Source organism: Schistocerca gregaria, chromosome 4 (assembly GCF_023897955.1).
Source record: "Schistocerca gregaria isolate iqSchGreg1 chromosome 4, iqSchGreg1.2, whole genome shotgun sequence".
Taxonomy (NCBI): domain Eukaryota; kingdom Metazoa; phylum Arthropoda; class Insecta; order Orthoptera; family Acrididae; genus Schistocerca; species Schistocerca gregaria.
In genome coordinates, this window is record NC_064923.1 from 116,506,272 (window position 1) to 116,518,281 (window position 12,010).

General features: G+C 36.2%; 1 protein-coding gene across 4 annotated transcripts in view; it reads right to left on the bottom strand.

Annotated features, from left to right (window-relative positions):
• Positions 1 to 6,804: 6,804 nt before the first annotated feature.
• LOC126266741 (histone-lysine N-methyltransferase 2D) overlaps positions 6,805 to 12,010 on the bottom strand; it is a 129,536-nt gene continuing 124,330 nt past the window's right edge. For all 4 annotated transcript variants that reach the window (XM_049971231.1, XM_049971229.1, XM_049971230.1 and 1 more), the window contains one exon: positions 6,805 to 9,822. In XM_049971231.1, the coding sequence (XP_049827188.1) occupies positions 9,621 to 9,822 (202 nt within the window). In that variant the 3' untranslated portion in view covers positions 6,805 to 9,620. The remainder of the gene's footprint in view (positions 9,823 to 12,010) is intronic.

Here is a 12,010-nt window from a genome sequence, read left to right on the forward strand (position 1 = left end):
TGTGTGTGTGTTAGAGAGGGGGAGACTTCTTTTTTTAATAAAATAAAAATTATTTATTTTATTTTTATTACTATTTTTTATTAATTTATTTACTCTTAAATAATAATAACAACAACAACAATAATTATTATTATTATTATATTTTCCTTATATACTTATGAGAGGAATCAGATGTGTAATCATTTGTTGGGATTTCTGTCTATTATATGATCAATCAGTGTAAATAGTGAGTTGTTAGTCATATTTACTTGGTCATTTAGTAGTTGTTTCTTTTCAGCCTTTGTTTTGTAAATATGATAATTTTCCTGTCATGTTTGGAGATGTCTTTCATTATTTATTTTAATTATTTTCGTATCATTTTCTCTTGTAGTAGGTTTGTAGTTATTTTCTCTCAAATATTCTGCAAAAGTTGAATGGCTCTTTCCACATTTCCATGCTGTTCTTTGTACCGGGTGTCAAATGTTCTGCTGGTTTGTCCTATATACCTTCCATCACATGTGTTGCACTGTAGTTGGTATATTCCATCTTTTTGATAGATATTTGCATTTTTGGAGTGAACTGTCTGTTTTGAAAGCTATGTTTATTATTATTATTATTATTATTATTTAAGAATAAATAAATAAAAATAAATCATTTTTATTTTATTAAAAAAATGACTCCCCCTCTCTAACACACACACACACACACACACACACACGTTCACAAAACAGTCAAATGCAGAAAACTGAGAATGTTGGTAATACTTGGAAAAAGAAATGAAACTCTGTATTAAAAAGATGGCAGTTACAGTGATGTGTAACGTAAACGGTGAACGGAAAGTGTAAGATGTCCATCTGGTTGCCAGATGAGAAAAAGCAGTTTGCTTGGATGCAATGAATAAGAAGTTACTTGTAAATACCTTTCCATTTCATAAAAAATGTTAGGGAACTGTTTTTAAATCTGTAACCTAGATGTGAAACCAAACCTATGTGTAAAAATGGACAAATCATGTAACATTTCAAGACACCCACTGAAGTTGCCTTGTAAAAAGGCGAAACACATCGAGGTGCATAAATAAAAATAAAAATTTTGATATGCAGCATTCAAAAAAGGCATTTTCTTTGAAACAAATGGAAAATATGTGCAGATTTCAAAGTAATTGCTATGGTATTGGTAATGCAACAAGGCTACAGGAATTGTGCCTGTTTTCTTTGCGAGTGGGATAGTAGAGAGAGAAATTCTCACTACGTGAGAAAGAAATGGCCTAGGCAAAGATGGAAAGTGGGCAAAAAGAATTTACAATGTTAAAGTCTGGTAGCTCCTGAAGAAATACTACTACCATCACTTCACATCAAACTTGGGCTAATGAAACAATTCGTAAATGCCATGGATCCAACATGGGGTGGGTTTGCATACCAAGCTACCAGATTCTCCCATCTTTCAGCTGCAAAAATAAAGGAAGGTATTTATTGGATCACAAATCAAGGAGCTGCATAAAGATCATATTTTGAAGCACATTTAACTGACAAAGGATAGACAGCATGAGACTGTTTCAAGAAGGTGTTGGAAAACTTCCTCGGAGGAGGAAGAGCTAGTAACTACAAAGCAAGGGTGAATGACATGATCAAAGCATATCAAGATCTGGGGTGCAATATGTCTTTGAAGGTACATATAGTGGTCTCTTCTGGGCTACTTCACAGAGAGTTGTAGTGATGTATCAGATGAAACTGGCAAAAGATTCCATTAAGACATTTCTACCATAGAAAGCTGTTATGAAGGGGAATGGATACCTCCTATGTTACCAGATTATTGATGGAATATCACTCAAGAGAAAAAAGTGACGTGCATTACAATACAGTGGCTCATTTTTTTGTCAATTTTCTGTAATTTCTCAAGTCAAATAAATGCTACAAAGTGTATACACAAGGATTACTGTATTATATTTTAGCTCTCACCTTCCATTAATGTGATAAACTTATAACATCGCAAATACATGAACTTGTTTATCAAATTTCACCTCATGTTTCCTGCACTATATCAGAAACAGAAAAGAAATAAATTTACGATTACTCATAAACTATCCCTGGCAGAAAAAAAACTAAAAACAGTTTTGAATTCAGCACTCTTAAGTACAACTAGGATCACAATGTATTTATTTATTTATTTTAGAACAGTGTTATAGGTAACTCAATGATGAAGTGTACTATTACATTTTCAATCAACAGAACCAAAGACCCTCTGCTTAAAGTAATTATAACAACTCAAGACACACACATTCTACAAACCTGACCCACTTATATTAGTCATAGTGCAGATGTGAGACTTCGATGAAGTGGTTGAAACAGGATGGAAAAGAACAATGTGCAAACCTCAGTAAAACCACATTTTTACATTCAAGATCACTTTCTTATTCAAGCAGTCTAATATCAAAGCCACACTACTCACATTTTCACATGAAGATAAGGCTATGTCAACGTTATAACCAGCCTGTTGCCAAGCATATTGCGACATAGGCATATACCTTGCTGAAGAAAATTGATTGTAAGTCACAGAGTGAAGCTTTAAGATGAAATAATGACCATGAATCTTTATTTGTGGTTTGGCACATTGTGCTCCTACAAAATCAATAATTATTCTGATACATCACTTGTACTTCCAAAAGAAGGAAACTTCAAGAGGTTGGCAATATTTTGTTATTTTCATTAAAAACTTGCATCTAGAAGGGTACAATCTGTATGACCTGACCAGGAAACACACAGCAATAGGCCCTTTTCACTTAATACATGTTTGCGTAGGACTGAAGTCAGAAAACGTTTTGTGTATTCTTTAGTCATTTTTCTGTGTTTGCTTGCTTCCTTCCACATGAATGTTTCGTGGGCAGGTTGTTTCAAGTTTCTCAAAATATTTGGACTGAAAGTGCCTTGTGACTTTTGAAAACAAATGTACAACTTGAAACTTCACTCAGGATCTTTCCCTTTCGCGAGCAAGTACTCTACCAACTGAGCTACCCAAGCATGACTCACGCCCCGTCCTCATAGCTTTACTTCTGCCAATACCTTGTCTCCTACCTTCCAAACTTCACAGAAGCTCTCCTGCGAACCTTGCAGAACTAGCAGTACTGAAAGAAAGGATATTGCGTAGACATGGCTTAGCCACAGCCTGAGGAATGTTTCCAGAACGAGATTTTCACTCTGCAGGAGAGCTTCTGTAAAGTTTGGAAGGTAGGGGACAAGGTACTGGCAGAAGTAAAGCTGTGAGAATGGGGCGTGAGTTGTGCTTGGGTAGCTCAGTTGGTAGAGCACTTGCCCGGGAAAGGCACAGGTCCCGAGTTCGGGTCTCGGTCCGCAACACAGTTTTAAGCTGCCAGGAAGTTTCATATCAGTGCATACTCTGCTGCAGAGTGAAAATCTCATTCTGAAAATGTACAACTTGTTTGGTAGTTTGTCTGTCAGTGATAAAGTAACATCAACTGTGTAGCTGTGGGTAGAGCTACTTACAGATTGGAACACATTAGCTATAATTTTCTCTTCTCTGTGAGACAGTGTTGATGATGAAGACACTTCACACTGGAACTGACTCTGGTCAGTCTTCCAAACGTTTCCCATCTCCACATCCTGCTCTGTCACAAACATTTTCACTTTCTCTACAAACTGTTGTGCCTTCTGATGTACACTACTCATCAATGTTCTTACTTGTGAGAAATGTAATAATATGCCTGGATGAAATGCCATAGTCAGCCTTAATGTTATCAATAAAACTAATCAAAGCTTTGAAAGTGTCCAAGCCAACCATTTCAGACGCTTCTAGTGTCAACGATTGCAGATGACATTAATGAACTGTAGATCCACATGGCCTTCCTCTATCAAATTGTGATATTTAATTGTAGTTTGTAATTGCAAGAGCTCCTGATCGCCATTTGCTAGACACACAATTTAGAATTAATCTGCAATTTGAATTACTTTTAATACACTTATAGCTTCACCTTACCAGATGACAAAATGGCCTTCACCTCCTTCATCGCACTTTCACCAGTCTTTGTCCACGGATTTCACAGCCATTTTGACTCTGCTGTGTAATGATGGATCCAGGTTTCATCAATAGTCAAAAATCGGCACAAAAAGTCTTGTACAGACTTTAGTGATGAAATGTTGTACTGAATGTGCTTTCGTTTGAGTGTGAGTAATCACAACACCCTCCTCGCACACAGCTTATCCATAGACAATTCTCCATGCAGAATATTATGAATGTGTTACAGTCTCACCAAACCCATGAATTTTTATTTAGTTGTCTTGCATTGCCGTATCATGGATTTTGTCAATGGTTTCCTTTACAGTGACCTCTATTTGGACAACCAGAGCACACTTCGACTTCGGTACTTGTCTGACCATGTTGAAATTCATTAATCCAAAAGTAATCGTCTTCTGTGACGGTGCGTAGTCTGCATGAACTTACTTCAATTCTGTTTCGACTTGTTTGACAGCCGAACCCTTCAAATGAAAATGTTTAGTAACAGCATGAAATTATATTTTCTCCAATTTTAATCACTGTCAACACATTGACTAACCCAGATGGCTGTTAACGGTGAACTGTATGCTGTACATTGTTGAAATTCTGTATACAATCCTTGGCCTAATCAAGTTTACCAAGCATGAAGGCACAACAAAAATGTTCCATTCATTCATGGAAATTTATCAGAAATATCAAACCAACCTTATATTGCCACTGTTTAGTGATCTCGGCCATGAAGGCTAATTCCAAAAAGCCAAACAGTTTGTAAAAAATTGTGTGTGTGACCTCACAGTGACATCAACTATATATCACAAACATATTAGCAACTACCTACACATTATATTTGTGTGATTATTCAGGTGTATAATTTAGTGTATTTATGTAGAATAAGTGAATTTCAAGTCTAGTTACTTCACTATTACATGAAGAGCCATGAAAGATTTAGTAAAGATGAAAGATATTTACACCACACATAACATCATTATCTTGGATTGAGAACATTAATGTATTTACTGTTCAATGAATCGGGTACTGGTTATTGATTATATGATCAAGGAAACAGTTGATCATTTGATTTATCAAGCACAAATTAGAAAATGACAGAGATAACTGATGGGATATCAGAAGTAACTTGTAAGGCAAGTTTTCAGGAAATATCATTTTATTAATTGGGTCTCACTTTTGTACATAAATGATACACAATACACGATATGCTTCACGACAAACATGACATTTCCAAGCAAAAATTTAAGGCAGATAGTGGCTGAATTTTATTCAGTTCACCCTCTTCTCTATGATTTCAATGAGATTACACTATTTTGTCACTTCTGCACATGCCAAAATTTCAAATGGTGGTCTTCCTGTAAACATTTGCAATTAGTACCACTAACATAAAATGCCTTACCTAAATCCAAATTCACAGCTCTAGACAATCCTTAATATTTTGACCCAAATTCCTAAAAGTTTTAGTCAGTGAATTTGCAAATTTGATGCTAAACAAAATGACAATTTATTAAACGTTGCCAGTTTCATAATACTAATGTACTAGTGCTCAAAGTAGACTCTACTACTACAGAAGTTTTACAGTTACTGCATCCAGATAGAGAAATAACTTCTTTATGCACAAATTTTATATGAATTTTTATAAAATAAATGCAAATCGTCAGTTTATAATTCATTATTGTTGCTGTAGTAAAATATGTTACATACTTCTTTCTGCTAGGTTATATTATGAAAAACAGTGACAATGAGTTTGATAGAGATCAACAGGTAGAATCTTAACTATCATAACAGCTGATCCCTTTGGCCCCTATAAGAAAACAGGCAGTCAAATGTCCCCATTTTAACTACTCTTCTATCATTCCCAGTTAAACCACACCTGCCGATGAAACATGTCTTAATTAACTAGGGCTGTCAATTGTAGCCACAGCTTGGTTCAAAAAGTATCACTGCCACTCTCATGTGAAAGTGAAATACTGGGTCTCATTTTTGCATTCTATAGAATACTGATATCTGAAAACCTCAATTACTAATTAACCTGTCATCATACTTTGCAAATTTTCATTCACAGCAATCCTATTGAGTAATTCTCTGACAAAAATGTTGCAAAACCTGAGAGTTTTTATTTTAGAGGAACAAGCAATGAACATCCTACAGCAGATGTTTGCAAGACACTTAGGATATTTACACTCTAATTTCACAAAATATACTGTGTTTGTAACAAGCAACAGAAATCTCTTTCAATCACCTTTTGTGTCCACAGCCATGACAGAAGTCACAAACATCATTTTTATTACTCCCCTGTAGCCTTTGAAATTTAAAAGGCCATTATGTAGTCCACAATAGCATTAGGGTCACAGCAGCTTTTATTATTAATTGCTTAGGAGTGTGCAACTAAAGTAAAAAATTGACATCTAATTATCCATAAACAAGAAAATTGGAAAATCTGCTTGCTTAGGCACATACATGAACAAAAGCTGAAAAAGACCTTAGCTTCTGAAGCCAAAGTTTCTTTCAATCAGTGAAAGAGATGGACAAGTTAGAGGGAATGGTATGATACAATTGTTATACTGAGATCAAAGCCAGTGAGATATGTACAGCTGGTCAACAGGTATGAAATTAACAACAAAAATCTGATAGCAAATGAGATTCCAAAAAAACTGAGATACAACAGTGTGTGTGTGTGTGTGTGTGTGTGTGAGAGAGAGAGAGAGAGAGAGAGAGAGAGAGAGAGAGAGAGAGAGAGAGAGAGATGGTCATGATGTCAGCTTCCATTATCATGTGTTCTCAGATTGTTACAAATAACAAGATAATGTATTAAAGAATGAAGAATAATGTCTTTTAATAACAGATAAAATGTCATGTACAGAATTGAGAAACATACACTAATACTTAAATCAAGTAATGATGAAATACAAATTGTACAAAATAGAAAAGCCAAAACAAACTTCTTGACTGATTAAAACTGGTACCATTGAGACTGAGTCCCAGTCTTTCTAGAAAATTTCCATGAATATTTCATAAAGGCATTCAAGATGCAAACAAAAGTGCTGTAGCTAGGGGAAATGTGAGGAGACAATAAATACACTTTCACAACAAGTGCTAGCCTACAGTACTCTGCACAGTGTTCTATTAAGGGCAAATCAGGCTTACAATCAATAAAATTAAAGAAGGATACATAATTTTGACGGACTGGGCAAACCTGAAAAAACAAATATTATGTTTGCTTATCATAAAACAATAGGATCTTCGATAAGGAAGCTGTATCCAGCACTGCCACAGTTCATAAATTTGAAAAGGAAAGTCATACTAGATATGTCAGCCGGAAGTCAGACATCATTGGTATAGGTTTGAATGAAATATATAATTACACAGTGGCAATTCTTTTTCTAATGGCAGGTATAATGTCACTAATTCTTTATCGCAATAGTGCCAGTTCATGGAGATAGGGTGTCACTAAAAAACTTTAATTTATAAATGAGACAGTCACTTTAAAAATCCTAATTCATTAAAACTTTTCGTGACATTTTTAGTGAGGCAACTAAAGGGGGTAGAAAATGTCATTCTGATAATACATGTAACTGCTAAGTACATTTGACAGAACAGTGGAAGTTAGTGTGTATTGCAACTAATGTCTGGGGAGAACCATAATTATCCACAACTGTAATGTTACCAGATGAAGACTCTAGATACTCTGACCTGGCTCGTGCGGAATGACAGGCAAAGGAATTGACAGTTAGTTGCTAAACTGGTTAACAAACACAAAATTGGAGGACAGTAAAATTTCTATAAAGAAAGCAATAATATACTATGATAAATAATTTTTCAGAATTAAGAATTGAGGCTGACCTTAACAAATTGCAATAGTGGGAATAGTGTTGATATTAGATACACTACCCAAACTGAGTGCAATAAAGGTAAACTTCAAGTGACCAGCCACGTAACTGGTTCCATTAACCACACAATATTTTGACAAAGCCCAACAGTATCTTCTTGTAATGTGAATCATGATGACTTCCAACCAAACTGTGAGATATTCACTTATACTTATAGCTGTACTAAGTATAATAAGTAACTGAAACATGTGACTGACTATGATGAATATTTGAGTGTATACTGTTGTATCTGTAATGTACTTGTTTAGAATAAAAAGAAAGGAAGAGAAATGTGAAACATAACAGTAGAGAAGATGTTCCCTCTTGAAAAGCAACAAGGAACTGTCCAGTCTAATAAAGCAATTCAGAAACCAGATCACTGCCATCCGTGTCTTGACTTGACCTGACAATACACAGTGCACGCAAACAGTGCCCATAATACTGGTGGATAATCAGATTATCAGGAAATTTAACCTTGCCCCCCCCCCCCCCCCCCCCATCAAATTTATGGGAAACATAAAAAAAAATCTGGCAGCACAATTCAAGCTGGCTATTTCAATGGATAGCAAATGCAGGCTTACCACAATGCAGAGACCCTCAGACGGTTCATAAATCACACAGGTAAAAATTAAATGCAGAAATTAGAGTAAGGTTGGGAGGTAAAAAGATCTTAAGGTTGAAGGAATTATTATGCGCAAAGTCTATGTACACAGATGTCACACATCATGTGACATTAAAAATCCTCCACAGCCTCAAGTACTGACATTTCTCGAATATAATTTTTGAAAGTTGCATTAAAAGGCCCTGTAGTGCTGCCTAGAATGAAACTCAAAAGGATGGGAGATTTAGAGTTTAATGTCCCATCAGCAACAAATTCAATAGAGACACAGACATGCTGGGATCGGAAAGGGAATTGGTCTTTTCCTTTTTAAAGGAATTGTTCAGGCAGCTGTCTTAAGGACTTACCCATGGAAGACCTAAATTTAGGGCCAGATAGGGGTTTGAAACACCTTCTTCCTGAATATAAGTCCAATGTCTTACCACTACACCACCTTATTCTACAGAATTAAAATGGATCAATGGCAAATGTCTGTGTTCATGTTTGCTTGAAGAAGGTAAAGAGTCCCCATATTTCTTACAGGAAAAATGTGAGAGAGCTGTATTTTCTTGCAAAACACACAATCAAACTGAAGAATAATTTCAATGATAGAAACTTACAGTAACTATTTGTGTTGTTTAGTACACACACTTTGTGGAACCTTTCTTTCAATAGTCCTAAATATTACAATAAAATAAGACAGTACCAGCCACAGAAGATATGTTGTGACCTTTTAAGTTGCTGTAGCTCCTACACACAGGCTCACCTAAAACTAATAATACAACTATGACAAACACATTTCAATCTCTATTGCACATACTTCAACATTAATACCACTTACAGCACACACATAGCTCTGTGGAGTAACAAGTCCACACCAGTTTATCAGGAAAACAAATTTGCACAGTGATGGGTGACCTACAATCACTGCACAGAAACAACTATGTTTTGTTGGTATCACATGACAAGGCTACTGGTTAAATCACTGCAATCTACAGAAAAATACGAGAATTGTTTCTTACACACTATAGATCCAACCAAAACATATTTGAAAGGAGTCACCTGTAGGTTCATTTCCGTCTCAGCATGGCACTGCTGTGAGAATGAGACAAATACAACTTAGCTGGTTAGTTCTACAGCAGCCCACATAACAGCGGCCGCTATTTGCCACGAGACTCCCCAGACTCAGTCTGCGCAGCTCGTCGGCAAGAGTACAAGCTACCCTTTGCCAGACCAAATATAGGACCCTTACGTAATGAAGGATCTGGGCCCCTTGCAATGTAACTTCGTTCTGAGAGTAGTGAACGATCCGGACCCTTTGCCATATCTGGATTGGGACCATTCCATGTCATGTAATCAGTTCTAGAAACAGGAGATGATTGATTAATCAGTCATTTTATTTGACAATAAACCATACTTCATTCCTTTTGCTCAAGAAGTATATTTTAAGAGATAATTATTTCAGTGCTTCAGAAAATTTTCTAGACTACAGATCCCTAAAACACCAATAAAAAAAATTATTACAAGTAGCTGCATGTCATTAATTTCTATGATTACATTGTTATTCTTTGTGAAGACTGTTTAAATTTTGATTCAATGTGTTATAAAGTGATCATGATCACATTAACTTAATATTTTCTCTGTATTAACTGAGAGTTTAATAGGGAATTAAAACCAAAATATAATATCCTGAAAATACAGCTTTTTTCTCTCCATAATCTTATTTAACAAAACTTTATGCAATTAATATTGATCACATGTAGTAGAGCAAAGTAGAAATTATTTTAATAGTTTCCCAGTGAGAGAAAAGGGCAGGAGTAACATCAATTGTAATTATATAGTTCATTCTTACAATGTTCAAAGCAAGAGAGACAGAAAGAGAGAGAGAGAGAGAGAGAGAGAGAGAGAGAGAGAGAGAGAGAGAGAGAAATGCTTTCTCAGTGGCTTACATAGCACTGTAAGCAGTGAAAGTATATTAACTATGATACATAATTATTTCTCACCACTTTACCCATTTTAATTTGGACTGAATTACTTGATCAACAAGAAAAAGGTCAATACGATGGAACAAATTATTTCAAATTTTGAGATTGAATGAGTTACTTGCAATTTCTCTTTCAGTTTAGAAGTTTCTCAGTTTACTGAAGATCTAGACAGTTTCAATAAATGTTCAATAAAATGCATCTAATTAAATAGGAATAAACTCATCTTTACCAATGGAAGACTACTCACAATATCAAGTATAGGAGCACTTATTTTATCTCGTCAACTCTTGGTTCTTGTAATAGCATAGTTATTCAAGCTCTATACAAATCATCATAGACAAATGTCATTTTATAGTGAGGAAAAGGTTTGAACCGTAGTAATAAGAACTGGATGCTCAGTTTTTTCCTTGATATTCATGTCTCAGAAGTACCGCAAGTAAACTAGGTTTACCAAAACCGTTAAGCTCATATGAGTCAATTAAGACTAACCTGCATTTATCTTTTTTTTTTTCCTTCAAAAGCTTTTCATTTCCTATTAATATCAAAGTTATTAGAGTAAATAAACATTAAAATTGTCATCAAATACTTAATTGTACTTACACTGCAGAATCTTTCCCAGAACTTTATTCAATAAGCAACACACACACACACAGAGAGAGAGAGAGAGAGAGAGAGAGAGAGAGAGAGAGAGAGAGAGAGAGAGAGAGAATGTTAACTGTAGAGAGAACTAACAACATCAGTTACTTCATTAAGTTAGTGGCACTTTTGCTAGAACCACATCCGTCCAATATTGGCAAGCATTTATGCCAACAGTAATGACAACCCCCCCCCCCCCCCCCCCACACACACTTGCGAGACCACGAGCCCACTCCCACATGCAACTGTGAGCCAACACACACACGTGACTGCGAGCTCAAGCACACGCGTGAGTGAACACTTGCATGGATACACTGTCCCAGCCAATTACATTCTACCAACACTGTTACTTGATTAAGGTGAGGAGATGCATTGGGAGGACTGGGTGATGGGGAAAAGGTGGCTGGAAGTGCAAGGTAAGAGTTGGAAGTAAGTGTGGCTGACAGCTATGAGAGAGAGAGAGAGAGAGAGAGAGAGAGAGAGAGAGAGAGAGAGAGAGAGAGAGAGAGAGGCAGAAAGTGCACAGCATAGAAATGTAGTAATGGTGAGCTTGCTTTGGTGCAGGCAGTGAGGAGTTGAGTGTGGTGAGCAATGATGTGGATGGGTGGACTGGAAGGGGATGACAGAACATAGGAAGATGGAAACTGCAGAGAGAAAGCCATGGGTGTAGTATGACTGAAGCGGGTGGCATGGGGACAAGGGTCAGGATGAGCGTTAGATATGAAATAGCAGAGATTGAGGCTAGATAGTTCAAAGGATGTGCTGTGGAGATTATTCCCATCAGTGTAGTACAGAAAGTGGAGAGGAATGGGATAGGGAGAATAGGGCCCTGATGGAATGTGTCTTGAAATGGCAACTGAATTACAGTATGTTGTATTGAGAATCTTGATCAGCCACTGAGTGGATCTGCTTCCTCTGGTTCTCCTCAC